This window comes from Salvia splendens, chromosome 10, assembly GCF_004379255.2.
Source record: "Salvia splendens isolate huo1 chromosome 10, SspV2, whole genome shotgun sequence".
NCBI classification, from domain to species: Eukaryota; Viridiplantae; Streptophyta; class Magnoliopsida; order Lamiales; family Lamiaceae; genus Salvia; species Salvia splendens.
Window position 1 is genome coordinate 12922738 of NC_056041.1, and position 19526 is coordinate 12942263.

General features: G+C 39.2%; 1 protein-coding gene across 4 annotated transcripts; it reads left to right on the forward strand.

The window, feature by feature from the left end:
• LOC121752192 (mediator of RNA polymerase II transcription subunit 13-like) lies at positions 1-19012 on the forward strand. 4 transcript variants are annotated; one of them, XM_042147131.1, is made up of 24 exons: positions 1-292; positions 371-436; positions 1916-1989; positions 2171-2310; positions 2385-2471; positions 2610-2697; positions 2772-2855; positions 3714-3791; positions 3919-3998; positions 4412-4490; positions 4640-4963; positions 5584-5643; positions 5730-5988; positions 8624-8875; positions 9325-10674; positions 11361-11634; positions 11708-11822; positions 11974-12061; positions 12226-12304; positions 12870-13162; positions 13751-14849; positions 15076-15444; positions 15808-16425; positions 18615-19012. In XM_042147131.1, exons 2-23 carry the CDS (start codon positions 413-415, stop codon positions 16416-16418), a joined length of 5907 nt encoding a protein of 1968 aa, XP_042003065.1. In that variant the 5' UTR covers positions 1-292; positions 371-412; the 3' UTR covers positions 16419-16425; positions 18615-19012. The 4 variants fall into 4 exon arrangements, with proteins under 4 accessions (XP_042003065.1, XP_042003064.1, XP_042003066.1 ...); XM_042147130.1 differs by having other exon boundaries at positions 1-243; positions 346-436; XM_042147132.1 differs by having other exon boundaries at positions 1-243; positions 346-436; positions 5745-5988.
• Positions 19013-19526: the final 514 nt, after the last annotated feature.

Sequence of the window (19526 nt, forward strand, 5' to 3'; positions counted from 1 at the left end):
CTAAAGTAGCGCTCCTTCTCTCTCTCCCAAGTTGGCCCCACCGCTCCTTCCGCCGTGCCTCGCCAGTTCGTCCGCGAGCTTCTCGCCCGCCTCTCTCTTTGTTTCTCTCGCAAATCGGCGTCTCCGCGACCACCGCCTGTCCCGTCTTTCCCCTTCCTTCCGCCGTGCCCCGCCGCTCCACCGCCCTGCTTCACCACAACCTGGCCGGTTGTGGTGAGCTCCGGCATTTCAAGATTTGATTTGGTTCAACTTTCTTCATTCCCAAGATTAATTTTTTTTTATATTCAAAATCGTAAGTTTGTGGGGTTTATAATTTCATCATTGTGTCTGTATGCGGTGTTGAAGCCTGCTAACTTTGGTGGACGCTCAGGAGAAGCCTGACCAGTTCTACTGACCAGGAGGCAAATCACGGATGTGGACGAATATATTCAAAATCGTAAGTTTGTGGGGTTTATAATTTCACTGCAGTCTTAATGGTTCTAGGCATCTCTGAGCTATTTTATTGCACAGTAGTCCCGCCCTACTCAATTCTGTTGTTCGAATTTCACTTGTCATTGTTATATGCTCAAATGTGGATATAATGATATTTTCTGATCAGAGTGAGGTGTGGAATATATAACTCTGAGTTGTGTCAGCCAATCGGTCAAAAGTCTGATTCTTAATAGCTATCCTTTCGCTATATGCTGCACACATATTAATGACTGTAGACCTAGCTAGATACTCCCTCCGTCCCCGAATAAGAGTCGCTAATTTCCATTTTGGGCCGTCCCTCATTAAGAGTCACTCTTCATTTTTACCATAAATGGTAGTAGGCCCCACATTCCACTAACTCACTCCACTCACATTTTATTATAAAACCAATATAAAAATGTGGGTCCCACATTCCACTAACTTTTTCAACCAACTTTTCTCTACATTTCTTAAAACTCGTGCCCGGTCAAAGAGCGACTCCTATTAGGGGACGGAGGGAGTAACAAATTCAGTTTGATACTCTCACTGCACTTCGACTTCTAGGCTCTTTAGATTGCTGTTGTTATTGTTATTATTATTATTATTATTATCAAAAGGATCATATCATAACATACTAAGATGAATATTTCTTGATGTCAATTACCATCCTGATGCATGTGGGATTCCACTCCGATCAACATTAAAGACCCCATTTTATGGGTAGATATTAATAATTGCATCTTAATTTATGTCGGTAAAAGTGTATGGTCTTGTTTAATTCTAGATTTGAAATAATGATAAACTGATGACATAATATGGCTTAAAATGAACATATATCTAGTTGAAGACTACCATTTCTGAAAACAGTTTGCTTAAGGGATTGAGGAATCACCTTTTATCAAGCACCCGGTTAATCATGCTCCTTATGCTGATATAAGGATTTCTTTCATTATTTATAGGTATGGCGGAATCATAAGAACTATTTGTTTTCCAGTATCTTTATTTTTTCACATGTGGAAACTTAATATTCACTATAATTTGGTATCCCATCATGCAATTCAGTACTGCCATATGTGTATAGTTTCAAAAAATAACTGCTTTATTGCCCTCTATTCTTTTACATTTTGGATTGGATAAACCATTAAATGTTTTGGCACACTTGGTGTCAGGACGTGCTCAAGTCTGAACTTGCCTGAACTTGGAAATATTTCCATTATCAGGAAACTTTGCTTCTAATTACATGAGAAAAAAAATGCTTTCCTTCAAGAACGAATGAGTCTTCCCCCTGTTCATCAATACATGCATCTGCTGAACTAAGTCTGCAGAATTTATCATATTGGGTCCCTATTTTAATTTTTTTTTATGATTGCATATCTTTTTATTCTTTGAAATTATGCTTTATTGGAGTTTTTTAATCCAATTATTACTATATGTAAGTGTTTGTTTACCTCCAACATTTTCCCAGGGAGGTTTGCATTGGATATCATGGTTTCAGTTTCTTCCCAATGAATTTGATTTCAGCGCTCTACCTGATAAGAGGTGTGGTTTTGGTCTATCCTTTGCCTGTGCTGTTGCATTAATCCTAAGAGATATCGCCATGAGTGTAAATAAGTGAACTTGACTAATCAAATTGCTCGTTTCATTGTTTGAGATTTTGTTCATACATCTAGTTAGTTTAAAGAAGATATGTGCTGATCACTGCCCTTTTATTACTCTAAAGTGTGAAGGTGGACCCTAAAGATGCAGCGATGTCGGCAGTGCTCTCAGCACATCTGCAGCTGCAGAAGGAAGGGTTTCTCAGCGCATGGACTAACTCTTTCGTTGGACCTTGGGATCCTTCTCAGGGTCTGCATAATCCTGGTAAAGAATTATAAGTTGGTTAGTAAGAAATAACAATGTATTCCTCATTCCTGGTACTCAATCTTATTGATCAGATGAGAAGATTAAGCTTTGGCTTTTTCTCCCTGGTCAACACTCCTCTATCAATGAGAAGGCACAACATGCTGTTGCCACATTGAGAGGTATTGGTTCCTATATAGTAATTTTGTATGAAGTTAATTACCTCTTCACCTTTCCCCTACTGCTATTACATGTATTCATTCCTTAGAGATAATGGTGGATATTTTTTGGTAAATTAAGATATAAATATTTCATTTCAGTGCTCGCATCTGGATTCTGGGTGTCTCCTGGCGATTCCGAAGAAGTTGCTTCTGCCATATCACAGGCTTTAAGAAACTGTATTGAAAGGTTGTTCCATGTCTCTCTTTTGCTTGATTGACAAGCATAAACAGTACTTAACAATGCTTTTTCCCCTTTGACAGAGCACTTAGAGGGTTTTCATATGTACGATTTGGAGATGTGTTCTCCAAGTATCAGCCATTTACTCAGAATGAAGAACTATTCAGGTTCATTCATGTTATTAGTGCTTTTTCTTTTAAAATTTGGTATTTCATTGAATATTTGTATGTGTGGGTTTCACTAGCATAAGAATTTAACGTAGTAGATCTGGGTACTCTTCTATTTTATGTTTGCTGTTTAATGAAGCATTTAGATTTTATAAATCTTGGTTATAATACACAGAACTGGCTTTTCCACAGTTATATTCTTGGCTTAAATACAATTTTAGGTCTGTACAATTTATTGCTTTCATGTTAATGATTTTGTCCTTCAGCAGGAAGAGATTAGTGATGTTGGGCCAAACCACTGAAAAGGACATTTGTATTTTAGCTCTGATTTTTCCAGCTCATTATTGTTTGGTTTTATGGCCTGTTGCCCCCACAAGCACACACACACACACACACACACACACACACACACAAAGGGCGTTGTACTGTGCTGCTTTGGCTTGTTATAGTGCTATTCTCAGTGACCGCTGGAAAACTTGAGTAGGTTGCTGACGATTCATATCAAATCTAGGGAAGTGAGCATGTCCCAAAAAATAAAGTCCCTATTTCAATATTAAACATAGATTGCATGAGACTGGAGTTGTATCTGTGGTTAAGACTGCTAGGTTGGCTTCACCTTTGGTGACATCTCATCCCGTTTCATTACCTAGTTTTTGGATTTCTAATGTTGTTCCAGTGAGTGGTACTGTAACCAATATCAATCAACTATGGTGGATTAACTCAAACTGCCCCCTTTTGAATTTCTCATTTTCATTTTTCTACAATATTGTATGTGTCTTAGTGCTATGTTCCTACTCAAGCCATGATGACAGTTCTGGGATAAAATCCACCTCCTGAACTTGTATTTGTGTTTTGTAGGAGGGGTCAACCTGTCGCTGAGTTCATCTTTGCTGCAACAGAAGAAACAATATTTGTTCATGTTATTATATCTGCTAAGTTAGTATCTTGCATCTTGGTATTTTGATTTATCTGTATTTGCCAATAGCTTTATCTCTGGTAGTCTTTACATTGGGTCTGGACCTGATCCCTTAATATTCTTATGAGTTATGAGCATGAATTTTAGGCATGTCAGAGCTCTTTCAAATGGCGACATTGAACCTTTCCTCAGCAGTTCTAGCCGGCGTACCAATGACCAAATTCCAGGTGTGTTTTTGGTCTAATAGTCTGCTTTCCTCGTCGTATTTGACTTGCCCGAGTGAGATCTTCTCTCCTTGTCTTGAAATATGTGTTAGACGTTGTCTATTTCTGTATGTATACTCTTGCTACTTTGATAATCTAACAATCTTTTGCTTAACATGGTTAAGGTGTTAAAGTTTTGATATGAAATTTGGTTATATTTTGGTCCATTCCCTATATATATATATAAAATGTATGTGTGTACATACTGGACTAATAATAAACCCTTGAAAGTATTTAAGATACCATGATAGATGAACTCGTGAAAACCTTTTCTTTTATTATTTTTATTCATTGTCAAATATCTCAAGCTATCATGAATTTCACAGCCTGTGACTGATCTACTTAGACCCTCATAACACGGCCTTGTGTTTTAACAGTTGTTGTTTCTCCTCATGGAATGCATGGGAAGCTTACGGGATGTTGTCCTGGTGATCTTGTAAAGCAAGTGTTTCTGAGGTTGTTATAATTTCTTTTCTATGTGTATTCTGTGTTTTATTTATTTTACCTTTTCAGTTGCTTCATCCTTTACAATTGAACTTATGGTACTAATCTATTGTTTAATTTCTTTCTGGAAATTTGTTTTCATATGTGTCATAAATGTACAGCTCCGGAAAGTTTAGAGATCCAAATGGAACTTCAGGTCTCCCTTTCAAAGTTGCTCGAGGATCTGGACTGCCAACTCAACAAAGGGGACAAAATTGCTTTGTTGAAGTGTCCATTGGTTGTCAAGAAAAGTTGGCGCGGGATAATGTGATCTTGCATAGTAACTTTTCTCAGCCTCATGGCACTGAGTCTCCAGCTTCTAGACTATGTAATCAGAGGTGGCCTTTAGACAAGCTTCCAATCTCTGAAAAAAAGTTTGTCTATCCAACAGAGGCTGTTCTTGTTCCAGTTATGCAGACATCTTTTGCAAGATCATCTTTGAAAAGGTATTACTATGATCAATGAAGTATGGAAATTTCTGATTAAATAGTCTTCTGTGGAGGGTTGGATCTTTTGATAATTTATTGACTTGGATAAAAATTTGGATCTCATTAGTACTTAGCTTATGATCCAGTTTGGGGTGGTTATTCTGCTCTCATCAATTATTTTTTGTAGGCCAATATTACACTTTTTTATTATCAAAATTAAATTATCTGATTGCATTGCAATATAATAATTTTTAATAGATGAAGAAGAGTACAAATGTAAATCGATTATGAAGTTGAAACTGGAGCATCAAGAATAAGAGACAAGGTCCATATCTTTAATATTATTTTTTACCTATTGTGTGATTGTTTATTCACCAAAGGGAAGATAGAAGCATCAATTATGGCATCATCATGATCATAGGCAATACATCAAAATATTTTCCTAAATATCTCAGGCTTGACGGGATAGACTAAAAACTGAAGGTTTAAGGTTACAACCACATTATTATTGCTTGAAATCTAGGCCAATTGTACTGGACCCATCACCCGTCAGGCCAAATGGGTCTGCCCGAATTGACATCCCTAACCCTAACAGTACTTGCAAATGCATTTACTCGCACAGTTTTTGTACTTTTCAGATTCTGGCTGCAAAATTGGGCTGGACCGTCTTTGTCGGCTTCATCACTTGTTATGCATTGGTTAGCCCTAAAGTTTCTAATCTATTTATCATCTGATTTCCATATCTTTTATTGTTGGCCATCCCTGAAGTTGTGCTTTTAATCAGTTTTGATTTTGGCAGTGATGACAAAGTTGATTCAATGGATGGATCTTCTCTCGAACCAAGTGGAACTCGTTCTTACCATGGGTATCGTAGTAGTAGTAACAGTAATAGTAGTAGCTATGGCAGCATGAGTAGTTCCTCCAGTGACAGTGATCGCAAGGTCCTGGGAGCTCGTGATCTTGAGGCAGATGCAGATTCTTTAATGTCCAGACAGTCTGGTTTATCTTCCTTGGGTCAGATGCAGAATGATGTCCTTCAATTGGTAACTTTATTTTTCCCTTATAATAATTGACTAGAAAACGCAAGGATCTTTATTTTCTTTTTTCAAACTCTATTATCTTTGTAGTTTCACGTTCTTGAGCTGTCATATCTTGTAATTTTTGCTTTTTCCAGATATCTTATGATACGATTATATCTTCCGAAATATCTTCCATATCTCTATTATTATATTACTATATCTTTTCCGTATCTTTATTATCTTGTTCAATAAGTTAGGTTATTAGCGAGTATTATAAATAGGAGTCTTTGTTATCTTTTGAATCAATCATTGAAGAATACAATTATCTTTTATCGTATTTTACTTTTCTGCAATTTCTTTGTTTATTGGTTGCTCGACGGAATTCCTTCCGCGAACGGACCTCTCTTATCCGGCGATTGCTCGCCATTATTCTCCGATACGAGTTTACTCGTATCATCTGGTGCTTTCATTGTTGTCTCATCCTCCGTATTTCCCCCATCATGTCAGTCACCTACACTGACTACCACCATCACCAATTCGACAGGCAGTTCTCCTTGCTACTGCCCATGCCGAGCCCCACATCGTGTTGGTACCCTCAGAGACAAGACGTGCAATTTGGGTACTCCTATCTAGATATGGTGGCTGTCTCCAAACTGAAGACTTGGCTTGACAACACAGGTCGGTGCGTTGAAGAACTTCGACCTCCAGCACGGCCGCAACCGGATCCGGACCCCTCATATAATCAGCCGCACTACCCATGGATGCAGCCCTACCGGTACAGCCTACTACCACTCGAACCCTGCACCACATCACAGCTCCAGTCGCCATACCAGACCCAGCCACATCAAATGCAATCGGGCCCACATACCATCAACTATTACCAGTCGTTATCGTTATATCGGCAACCTCTCGATCCCCCAGATTGGCAAGATCATTCAACGACCAACGGTATCGGCCATACGGAGCCTCTCGGCATGCCACATGATCCAGTGACGCCGGATTTGGAACCACACCTATCGGTGGCTGCCTTGGTTTCAAAGCTCGAACGCCTAACCGCAGATGTCGAGCAATTGGTATCCCGGATGGATGCAAACGAACTTCGTCTGGGAGATCCACGGGCTGCCACGCAATCTCCTCTTGTCCCTACGTTCAACGTCCCGTACACGGCTCCAATATCATGTCCCCTGCAGCAGTCCCCCAAGCTTGACAATGGGCTGAATAGTGTTGAGTGTGGAAATGAGCATGACTCGGGAGTTCAAATAGGAGACGATTTTGATTCATTGGGATTAAATGAGCACATTGGGTATTCATGTGATACGAGCAGATGTTTTGTTCGTTTTTCTAACTGCGGGATGGATGCAAACGGACACCATCCACTGTCGCTCGCAGAGTCAAGGCCGTGGCCGCTGAACCCCGCTCTACAGACAGCTCCACCCTTCCTCAACCAACAGCTTGCTGCTGCCTCCGACTGGCATCCACAGAGCTTCTACTCGACACCTAACAACTCTGAATTCAGTTGTGATTCCCCAAAACTATTTGCTGATGTTACTGATGCATCAACAACACCTTGTGCATTGATAGATGGGGTGATTTTTATTAACCAGTGTGCTATTTGCTCATCAATTAAGGATATGTGTTCGGAGATCGGTTCCATCGCGAAAGTGAAGAAGGTCACCACTTTATTTAATGATGCTCGGGTATCATCCTATAATGTTGTTGAGGATGGTTCTGTTAAGCAAGGAGGTGTGTATCTATGTGCATTTTTGGGAGATAAAATTGCTCATGACCTGCCACAAGATTTGACAAAAATTGCATTTCTCTATGAGGATTTGTATGTTCGTGATGTTGATAGTATTAATCATCGATCCATATTGTTTGACACTGATGCACGGTTGATCCCTTCGCACACTGACATGCTATGTTTGGACATTTTTGGGCGTGTTCACAAGCTTTCCATTTTAGTGTTGCATCATTCAGATCCAAAGAGTCCTTCGTTGGTGATTTTTGAGGGAAATAATGGAGAGAGATGCTCAACTGTTTGGTATGCGTTTGATCCGGGAGGAGATACCTCACCAAAGCTTTTGTTCGCCACACTCTTCGTTTTGTCTTGGTTTCCACCTTGAGGACAAGGTGAATTTCAACCGTGGGGGAGTTGATACGATTATATCTTCCGAAATATCTTCCATATCTCTATTATTATATTACTATATCTTTTCCGTATCTTTATTATCTTGTTCAATAAGTTAGGTTATTAGCGAGTATTATAAATAGGAGTCTTTGTTATCTTTTGAATCAATCATTGAAGAATACAATTATCTTTTATCGTATTTTACTTTTCTGCAATTTCTTTGTTTATTGGTTGCTCGACGGAATTCCTTCCGCGAACGGACCTCTCTTATCCGGCGATTTCTCGCCATTATTCTCCGATACGAGTTTACTCGTATCATCTTATCCCTTTGTACCCTATCTTTTTACTGATCAAAATTGCTTGTTTCCCATCTAAACTGAGTTTGTTTAGTTATTTATATGTGAAATTTTAGTATATATCTTTTCACTTCCTGATTTATTAATTTTCCTTTGATGTGACTTTTTTCACTTTATAGATTGAAAAGCTTTTCATTTGGAGCATCTCATTTTTTCGTTTCCATTTCCTGCTCAGGGTTCTAAAAGGCCACGAAGTGGGACTTCAGAGTCATTTGGTCAAGCAGGCATGGTTTTGAATCCTTCCATGACTGATTATGGTACCATGGAAGCCAATATGTCTATTAATGGGGCTACAAATGAAAATGTTGGATCTCAGTGGGGATGGGACGATGATGATAGAGGCATGGGGATGGATATTCAAGCACTACTATCAGAGTTTGGCGATTTTGGTGACTTTTTTGAGAATGATGCTTTGCCGCTCGGGGAGGTAATTCTGTATCTTTTATTTTCTCTTTTGGATAAAGTAATACCAGACTACCTATTTGGCTGGATGAGAAATGCTGATTTCTAGAGCTAGGAAGCGAACCAGGCCTTGCATTTCATTTGTTAATCTTGAGTGACTGAGATCTTTATTGTTGTCTAGTTCTGGGTTGATTATATATTGTTTGTGCATATTTAGTGTCATCATTATCATCTTATTTCTGAAGTTCAGCAAAAAGCAATCAGTTTTTTATATTTGGCCCCATGGTAGAAAACATTAGGTACTCTTTTTATATCCATTAGGTGGGATCTTTACATTGTGTGTTCTTTTTTTGAGGTACGATGTGAACTTGAATTATCCTTTACAAACTTTCTTGACAGTTACGTTGCTTTTTTAGCAAGTAAGCTTAACCTTTTCAATAACAAAAGTTGTGTTTCCTTGTTTATACAATGAAGCCTCCAGGGACCGCTGAGTCTCAAGTTCTCATGTTTCCTGCACCTGATGGTGGTGAGTTGTGTAGCAGCCCCAGCACCTCAGTGATGGATGTGCCAGATCGAATGCTTGTATCGACAAGTTTTCCAACCTTTGATAACTTCAACCAACTAAATGCTCCTGATTCTGTGGAAGATTCAGTCATCAAAAACCAAGAAACCACAAAGAGTTCTGCTCCCAGTCAAGTTACTTGTATGCTGCCATCTTCCAATATTGAGTTTGATCACGTCGTAAAGGCTGAAGCACTGATGTCATTTGCCCCAGAATATGGGGGTGTGGAAGCCCCTAACAGTGAGATCTCCTCTGTGATTTTCCGAAGCCCCTACATTCCTAGATCTTGCAAAGTGGATTCTGCATCAAGCTCAAGTCATTATGTGTACTCTGCAACACCTCCTTCCCCTTGCTGTAATGGATCTCATGAGAAGTCCACCTTGCCAAGTGAGAAAGCTTGTGCAGAAAAGAAAGAATTGTGTTCTGCGATTAAATCAAAAAAATACTACACACATGTTGAAAGAGGAAAGCAGCAAACTGGTGCAAGTCATAATAGTCTTGGTAAAGGTGAAGTTGGAGGTTCATCAGCACAGTTTTTTGCTTTGAGCCAAGCAGATGTCAAACCTGTCTCAGCTAAAGCAAGTGACAGCTCACAAAAAGGAGATAATTGTCTCCCATCAGCTAGGACTGTCCTTGCAACAGAGATTGAATGCCTAGTGTGCCAGGTTTCCATGTGTAGGCTGCGACATACACTGCTTTCTTCCAGCAACATTTCAGCTTCTAGTCTGAGTGGATTATCTTGCAGCACTCAAAATCTAGGTCATAATGATTCAAGCACCATGGTGGACAATATGTCATGCAAATCTGAGTTGAAAAAGAAAGAAACAATTCCTGTTAGGATAGCTGGTGATGTAGATGGGGGAATGCTAGATGGGTCTTTGACTGCACCAGTTGGGGTTTGGCGTTCTGTTGGAATTCCTAAAGTTTCTAAGCCAAGTTCATCAAATATGGAGGTCTGCCCATCCATTCCACATAATTCATTCATGGAAGAAAGTATGCTTTCATACGGACTACGGCAGCCACTCCAGGAACTTCTTGATGGTATCGCATTCCTTGTTCAGCAAGCAACTTCATTAGTTGATGTGGCTCTGGATGCTGATTGTGGTGATGGTCCATATGGGTGGCTTGCACTTCAAGAGCAGAGGAGGCGTGGATTTTCATGTGGACCCTCTATGGTACATGCTGGCTGTGGGGGTCTTTTGGCCTCTTCCCATTCCCTGGACATTGCTGGAATGGAGCTTGTTGATCCACTCTCAGTTGATGTGAGATATGGTTATTTGTTGCAATTCATGCTGATTTTTTTATTATTGAGAAGTTCTATTTATCCAGACAAGAAAGGCCACCATTCTTTTTCCTGCTGGCCCGTTTACCTTTACTATATTTCATTCGTTAGTTTTCCTGAACAGTTGTCTCTTTTGAAATGTGTACTTCCCATTCTGTGTGATGCACATGCATGAGTGGGTGCACTCCTTTCTTGTTAAATTAGATGTGGAACACAGAATATTGTGGTCCTTATGAGTTAACCTTCATTTCCTATAGCTCTAATTTTCATTGCCGAGTAAGTACATTTACTATTGTGGGTAGGTCGTTGCTGATGAAAGTAACTTACCTCGGCACTGGTTTTCCTTTGAGCACCTTTCATAAATGGATGCAGCAGAACTACTTGTACTGTACCCTTAATGATCACAAAGACCTTTCAATGAATTTTCTATTCAATAGTATGTTGCTACTCTGCACATCTGGTCATTATTGGGCTTGTTATGACTGTTGAAAGATGGGCTTTATGTATGTAGTAGATAGTATTGTAATTTTATTTGGTGTAATGTCAGTCAACTCAGCATCATGAAAGTACAAATTCTTTTCTATCATTTGTATGCTTTTCATTAGTATGTCACGGGAGCTTCTCAGACAATACACGACTCTTATGAAAATCTATTGTCATGTTCAGGTCCAGGCATCTTTAACAATTGGTTTGCTTCAGTCTGACATAAAAGAAGCGTTGAAATCTGCATTTAGCAATGCAGATGGCCCTCTTTCTGTTATGGATTGGTGTAGGGGCCGTAACCCATCCAATGAATCGGCGATGACTTATGATGGACACTCTGCGGAGTCTATTGCTAGTGCAAGTGAATGCCGAGATTCTTCTAGTACAGTAACTTTATCTGTTGGAGATCCCATGAGCCCATCTCTGACCTCTGCTGGTGGAGCATCTGGGCTCAAAGGTATTATGCTTATAGTTCAATGATTCTTTCACCTTATTTTACCTTTTGAATAGTAATTCAGTTGCCATTACAGGTGATGGAACCAGAGGGGATGATGGAGGTACTTCTCTGATGGAGTCAGATCAGCAACACTGCTCACGGATACGGCCTACACTATCTGTTGTTCCATTTCCATCAATACTTGTTGGGTATGCATGATATCCTTGTATATTTGGTATATGTTTAAGCCAAGAGCTTAAATTTTTAACCCACATGCTACCACAGTTTGGGCTTTAGGATGCATATTGTACCTTCTTTTTTTGTTACATAGAATATGTGATAATTTCATTATATACATAGGTACCAAGATGATTGGCTCAAAACCTCAGCCGGTTCCTTGCAACTCTGGGAAAAGGCTCCTCTGGAACCTTATGCAACTGTGAAACATGTAAGACTGGTTAATCTTTATAAACTTTGATGGTCCCGTGCTCTCTTTTTTTATATATTTTTTTTATTCTCTGGTGTTAACAAGGCCTGGAAACTGCCCTCTTGACTTTTGATTTTCAGTTTGATACTATAACTGATTTACATATTTCCTTGTCTCTCTTGTAGATGAGCTATTATGTGGTATGCCCAAATATTGATCCACTTACAACAGCTGCTACTGATTTTTTTCTTCAGCTTGGAACTGGTTAGTATCATTTGTATTTCATTCAGTATTCAGCCAAAAGATTCTTCTTGTGCTTACGATGAGTCTTAGATATATAATCTTGAGAAGTATCTAATATGATACTCTGATATGTTGCCAACAATGTATAATTATCATAATATGATATCTGTCTATCATAAATAAAAAAAAACAATGCAAGATTTTGCATTCTTGAGCTAAAATTTTTATATGCTCCTCGATATTGCTTGTTCAACATGTCTGAAGAACTTAGCCACTTTATTATTTCAGTTGGTTATGAATGTAAGCTGTTTTATTACTTTTTATTTTAACCTAGTTGCTTTCTGTAGCTGTAGGTTCTTTATTTGAGCTTTTATTTTTGCCGGTTCTAGTTCTTTAATGCACACATATTAGCTGTAATTTGGTTTCACTATAAGTTTTGTTCCTTCACATGAGCTAACTCCTTATGGTTAATTGCATTATATTTGTTTATGTTTCTCTCGCTAGCTTGAAAAGTCATATCCTACTTGTGTGTTTTCTGGGTCAGATATCTAAAGTTCCCAATTCTCTCTCTCTCTCTCAAATTCAGTTTATGAAACCTGCAAGCTGGGAACACATGCACCCCAAAGTCTGGGAAATGAGATGGATATAGATTCCAAGAAAATATCACCCGGTTTTGCTCTCCTTGATTGCCCTCAATCAATGAAGATAGATACCTACAATGCATCTATGTTGGGATCAATCAGTGATTATTTCCTTTTCCTATCAAATGGCTGGGACCTGACTAGTTATTTAAAGACTCTTTCTAAGGTTCTTAAGACCTTGAAATTCGGTTCTCCTGCGCCAGTGAATTCCAAGGAAGGAAATGGCGGACCATGCACTGTAAGTTCTGAACTCTGCATTTTTTATGCTACTTACATCATCTTTCTACAACACCTTTCCATTCACAATCCCGACCCTGTATTTCATCTTAGTACCAATATGTTCTGTTTGCTACTGCAAATCAAGGCATATAGTGGTTCAATATCCAGATAAATATGTTTATTTGCATGAGATCTCCTTTTTGTTACTGTAGTGTGCAAACTAGACTTCAGGGTCTCAAAATCTTCATCACCCTGTTGACCAGTTGGCAAGTGGTTACCTCTTTCAGGAAAGATGCATAACTTTTTAGGGCTGTCACCACTTGTCACCACTTGTTATTTCAGTCTTGTTAGATTTACTATTTGATTTTCTTTTCTGTATATGCTGCATGATATTCTTAAGGATTGCAAAAGATTACCTCTTTTAACAATTTTACTTAAATGCAGAATCGAGATGTTCCATAATATGAATATTCTCTTCATTTTGGAAGTATATTGTTATTTTGATTATTAGTGTTCTCCTTTGCCGTTCTTCCTCACATTATAATTTTATGGAGTGGATAGGCATTTCAATAATGGTTTGGAGTTTCATTTATGTTCATTGAATCAGGTAGTTTATGTGGTCTGCCCCTTCCCAGAGCCTCTTGCAGTCCTACAGACTGTGGTTGAAGCTTCTATTGCTATCGGATCAGTGATTCGATCTTCTGATAAAGAAAGGCGATCCATGATGCACAATCAAGTTGCAAAAGCTTTGAGTTACCCAGCTTCTGTAGATGAATCATTTTCAAATGTTTTGACTCTTACAGGATTTAGCATCCCAAAGCTTGTATTGCAGATTGTGACTGTAGATGCCATATTTAGGGTTACTAGCCCCAAGCTAAATGAGCTGATCATTCTAAAGGAAATTGCTTTCACTGTTTACAATAAGGCTCGACGAATTTCACGAGGAGCATCTGGTGAGGCAATGTCATCATTATCTGTGCCAGGGGGTTCTCATTCAGTCTTGATGCAAATGTCTCCATCGGTTCCTGGTATGTGGAAGGATTGTGTTGGTTCTCGAATTGGAGGACCTCCTCTTCAGAGAGAGAATGAACTTGATACAAGCTTGAGACAGGGTGCTTGGGACAACTCTTGGCAGACAGCAAGGAGTGGGGGGCTTGGAGCAGATCCCAGCAGAACTGGAGATATCTTTCCTCTGGATGATATTCGTTGTTTGTTTGAACCACTTTTTATTCTTGCAGAACCTGGCTCCATCGAGCGTGGGCTTTCACCCTTTTTCGGTAATTCGGCAGATTCATCAAAGCTGTCAGATGATTGCACAAGTACTAGCTTTGTGCAAAATTCTACTTCTTCAGGAACTGGAGATAATGGGCCTGTTTCTCAGCATGATTCCTTGGATTCAGATGGTTTGACATCTGGCCACCAAAAATCAATCCCAAGTCTGCATTGTTGTTATGGATGGACTGAGGATTGGCGCTGGATGGTGTGCATATGGACAGATTCAAGGGGAGAATTGCTTGACAGTTGTGTTTACCCCTTTGGAGGAATCAGTAGTCGGCAAGACACAAAGGGTCTGCAGTCCCTTTTTGTCCAAATACTACAACAAGGATGCCAGATTCTTCAAGCTTGTTCTCCTGATGCTGGTGTAGCTAAGCCTAGAGATCTCGTGATTACACGAATTGGATGCTTTTTTGAGCTCGAGTGCCAGGGTACTGAATTAACGTTACATTTGCTAAACCAACTTATTAGCAGTTTTCCTGTACTGGGTTCTTCTATTATTATGTTTATACTTCTGCATTAGAATTGTTGGATAACGTTTAGAGTAAGACATTATATTTCTGTTTTTCGTAGTATTCTAGTTGGTTAAGATTTTTAAAGAAATTTTGAACGATTGTTTGAGTGGTTTTCACCTCAAAAAGTGCCATCTTTTTGCAGAGTGGCAGAAAGCTTTATATGCAGCTGGGGGTTCTGAGGTGAAAAAGTGGTCTCTGCAGCTCCGTCGTTCCCTTCCTGATGGAATGCCAGCTGGCAACAATGGAAATTCTTTACAACAGCAGGAGATGGGTTTAATGCAAGAGAGGGCACTTCCTTCTTCACCTAGTACATTGTACGGTCCTCATTCTAAATCTTCCTCATTCATGAAAGGTGGCATTGCACAACCTTCCTCGAGGAAGCAGCTAATGGGTGGGCATGCAGTGTTAGACAATTCGAAAGGCTTACTGCAATGGGTGCAGAGCGTCAGTTTCGTCTCAGTCTCGATTGATCACTCATTACAACTGGTGTTACAAGCAGATTCATCTCCTGGTAACTTATCGGTTCACTTTTACTCTTTGCTTTAGATTTGTATCTCAATGAGATTCATCAATGTTTTCAAGTGCCCATTTAATGTCAGTGTTTCTACTTTCTAGCATGCTAAGTCCTGGAATGTGATGTGTCTTAAATACACTCTGGACTTTGACGGTTGTCAGGACTTGAATTTCTAGGCTTGTGCTTGTGTCTGACTCCAAAAAGTTTGGTGATTGAAATATTGGTTTTTCTTGTTCTTGCATTTGTTGGCGTGTGAATGATCTTTTATCTATGTTAATCCTATTTCAACCTACTAGCTGTATATTGTTGAAAGTTTCTTCAGCCATGCTGTAATTTTTTATAAGAATCCCGTTGTTGCAGGGTCAAGTCAAGGTAGTGCCACGTCAGGTCTGTCTGGCTATCTTGAAGGATACACACCTGTGAAGTCCCTTGGGTCTACATCAGCTTCCTACCTTTTAGTCCCTTCACCGAGCATGCGCTTTCTGCCTCCTTCTGTTCTTCAGCTCCCTACGTGTCTCACTGCAGATTCCCCGCCTCTCGCTCATCTTCTACATAGCAAAGGGTCTGCAATTCCCCTGTCCACGGGTTTTGTCGTTTCAAAAGCAGTACCTTCAATGAGGAGAGATGCCAGGAGTTTATCAAAAGAAGAATGGCCTTCAGTTCTCTCTGTTAGTTTAATTGACTATTGTGGAGGTAACGTTGTCAGCCAAGAGAAGTCAGGGAAGGGTGCCAATAAGCCTGTGGGGCGAGGTGTGAGCTCTGAATCCAAAGATATCGAGGTGGAAACACACATCATTCTAGATACAATAGCAGCAGAACTCCATGCTTTGTCCTGGATGACTGCTAGCCCAGCATACTTGGAGAGAAGATCTGCTTTGCCTTTCCATTGTGACATGGTTCTGAGACTCAGAAGGCTTCTCCATTTCGCAGATAAGGAACGCTCCCGGCTTCCAGAGAAGGCACCGACATGACATAGAGGTATTGTTCGTTCGACCTTTCATAATGTACAATGTACATAATTCAGTCTCAGCTTGTATGTAATGAGGCGTTGCGCAGCCCATCACTTGTAGACTTGTAAGCATCTAGCTAGGATCGCCCCTCTCAGAAAGTTGCGCGAGTTCGTCGTTCCATCAGCATAGTCTTGACTTGTAGAGATCGAAACTAATGTTAGTGGAATCCCATAGTGAGATGCGTAAATAATTTATAGAGATTCAGATTAAACATTTTTGGCATTCAATTATGTACTCCCTCCGTCCCTATGTAGCTGAGTCGTATTCCTTTTCTGGTTGTCCCATTGTAGCCGAGTCATTTCCATTTAGGGTAAAAATTAGGGATTTTAACTACTTAATTAATGATCCCCTTATTATCATTTAAATCTAATTAATCCCATTTTAATTAAATGAGTTAGCCGCCCACCTACCCCATCCAAAAACAAATCATTTCAACTAAACGTCTTTCTCTCTCATCTTTACCATCTCTCTCTATCCCTTTTCTCGGCATTGAAGGAGAATTGAAAAACCCTAGTTCTCACTTTCAATCTTCCGCCGCCTCTCCTCCTCTGCCCCCAACGTTGACCCCTTCTCTCCTTCCACTTTAGTTCATCTTATGTATTGATTCTCACAACGCAACGCTCTGTTTTTAATTGGCTCGAGAACGACCTTAATGAGGAAAGTCAGGTTGAGCCTTGCCGCCCCCTCTCACCGCCGCCGCCCCCACCGCGATCTGACCCATCAGATGTCGCTAAAAATACCGCTACGCCAACCCAACCCGGAGCTTACCGCAACACCACCCCCACCCCCATCTCACACTTCCGGCGATTTCACCCCCACCGCGATGACAAAGAGGAGCGGTGGGTCGACTGGAGGCATCCGTGCTATAAAGCTTGGAGAGGAAGGCGACAAGTCGTCTGACAGATGAGTTGTGTGGATAATGCATGTGTGACTTGATCTGTTGTTGTGTGGACCTAGCAGATGTTGTTGGTTGAATTTGTGCATTGTTTGAGGCTGATTTTGTGCATTACAAAAAATGATTTTGCATATGTGAGTGACTTTATCTGTTGTGTGGATCTAGCATATGTTTATGTCTGGTTTTGTTTAATGTTTGTTGCTGGTTTTGTGCATTATTTGTGACTGAGATTGTGAGTTACAAAAACCTTTTAAAAAAATGATTTTGCATGTATGGATGACTTGATTTGTTATGTGAATCTAGCATATGTTTATGGCTGATTTTGTTCAATGTTTGTTGCTAATTGTGTTTATTGTTTAGATTTGAAAACATACAAAAATATGCATTAAAACAATACTTGTACAAATATGCATGTGTTTCCAGTGTTTCATAAAATGTTGGAATATTGAAATGCATGCAAGGTTTGTGCATATATAAAATGCATGTATATTGCTTACATTCAAGCGTTTATTGCACAAATATGCAAACCTTTTTAGTGATTCATCAAATTATTGATAATTGAAAGCATATAGATTGTACATACACATAATGCAGTTATTAAATATTTACATTACCTTATTGATTAAGCACTCTTTAGTCACCTCTTTGGTAATGCTTTCAATAGGCTTAGTCTCCATTGTTCCTGCCGGTCTATTTTTGCTTTTTCTTTTGAGCTGGGACCTGTTTTGTGAAGGGGAAAATTCCAATTTTTCCATCCAACAAAACCTGCCCATTGTCCCCAAATATTGGCCTTATAACTGCATACATAAACATGATCTTGGAGATGTATTTTTTGTTTTTACATGTTCGATGTGACTCACTTTCTCCAGGTGCCAAATGTACACATTGGGAACCTTGAGTGATGTAGAACCACTTCTCATCTATGTGGATGGTATTGCGCATGTTCTTAAACACAATCTTGTTTAAGATTCTGTCTAGTTCTATGGCTTATAGAGTGAATGTCAAGCGTAGAAGCTTATTCGGGGCTGTTAAGTCAAGCTGTATTGCTGAAGTATGTGACCTAATTAGCCCAACATTCACCCATCTCCAAACTGTGGTTTTACCACATCCTAATGCAACAGCTAAACTTCTAATATTGCATCTTTGAGAGAAATGCAAACCTTGCAGAACAGTCATATCTAGTTGAATAAATTTTCTGTGGTATCTAGACTTTTTACAATTTACAAACCTTATGGATTCACCTTTTTGTTGTTGTTTTGCAGCATTCCAATATCTTGTGGTAGTCTGCATCGACATGCCGAATTTCTGTTGAGCTTCTTTGAGAGTGCCACGAGGAGGTTTCCCATTCACGCACTTTTGGAGGATGAATTGAACTATCAAAGTTTTCTTCTCTGGTGAATATTCAATATGTTTTCCCATATTTTGAATGCTGGTCTGGAGTTGAAGAAATGGGAGTATGAATCGATATTTATAGACTTGGTTAATGCATTTTGTAATGGCAGCAGATGTATCTTTTGGTAGAATTTCATTTGCCGCCCCTTTAATTTTTTAGCGGCAGGCGTCACTTTAAATTTCTAGGGGTAGATGGTAATGTAACTAAACAAGAGTTCTCCACTGTATTTATCGCAATTAATTTTAGTTGAATACGTGTTAAATTTTATAGATTGTCCATTAAATTTATTGCATTTAATTTCAGTTACTCTTTTCGGATTTTTTAATTTTGTTGTGTAAAATCAGATTGTAATTATTCCTTTATTACATAGACTTTACCAGAATATATAAAAAAACATGAATTAGATTGTATTAATAATTTAATTAAGTCCTAAAGAAATTAAGTTAAATAAATGAAAATTAATCAGAATCAAAAAAGAAAAACATCACTTCACTTTATCTACTTTATTACCAATCTCACTTAACCACTAAACACTCATTTCTTAATCTCCGTGCCGAAAACTTATGTCCTACTATAAGGGGACGGAGGGAGCAGTATATTTCCATGGAGCATAATGAATGTAAGTTTGTAACACCCACCACCATTGATTAACTCTGGAAATGAATGATGGAACTTGTACCTGTGGTTCATGGTGTAACATCTAGAACATTGATTCAATTATCGTTGTTGATTTTGTGTCATTAATGTTATTATTTCAATTGTTTGAGTTGATGATAATTCT

Bases quoted from the DNA above. Each gene is read 5' to 3' on its own strand.
- LOC121752192 (XM_042147131.1), top strand. From the start codon at position 413: ATGTGGACGAATATATTCAAAATC. The intron at 2,698-2,771 runs GTTGTTCCATGT...CCCCTTTGACAG, and splicing joins TTAAGAAACTGTATTGAAAG to AGCACTTAGAGGGTTTTCAT. The intron at 4,491-4,639 runs GTTGTTATAATT...ATAAATGTACAG, and splicing joins GTAAAGCAAGTGTTTCTGAG to CTCCGGAAAGTTTAGAGATC.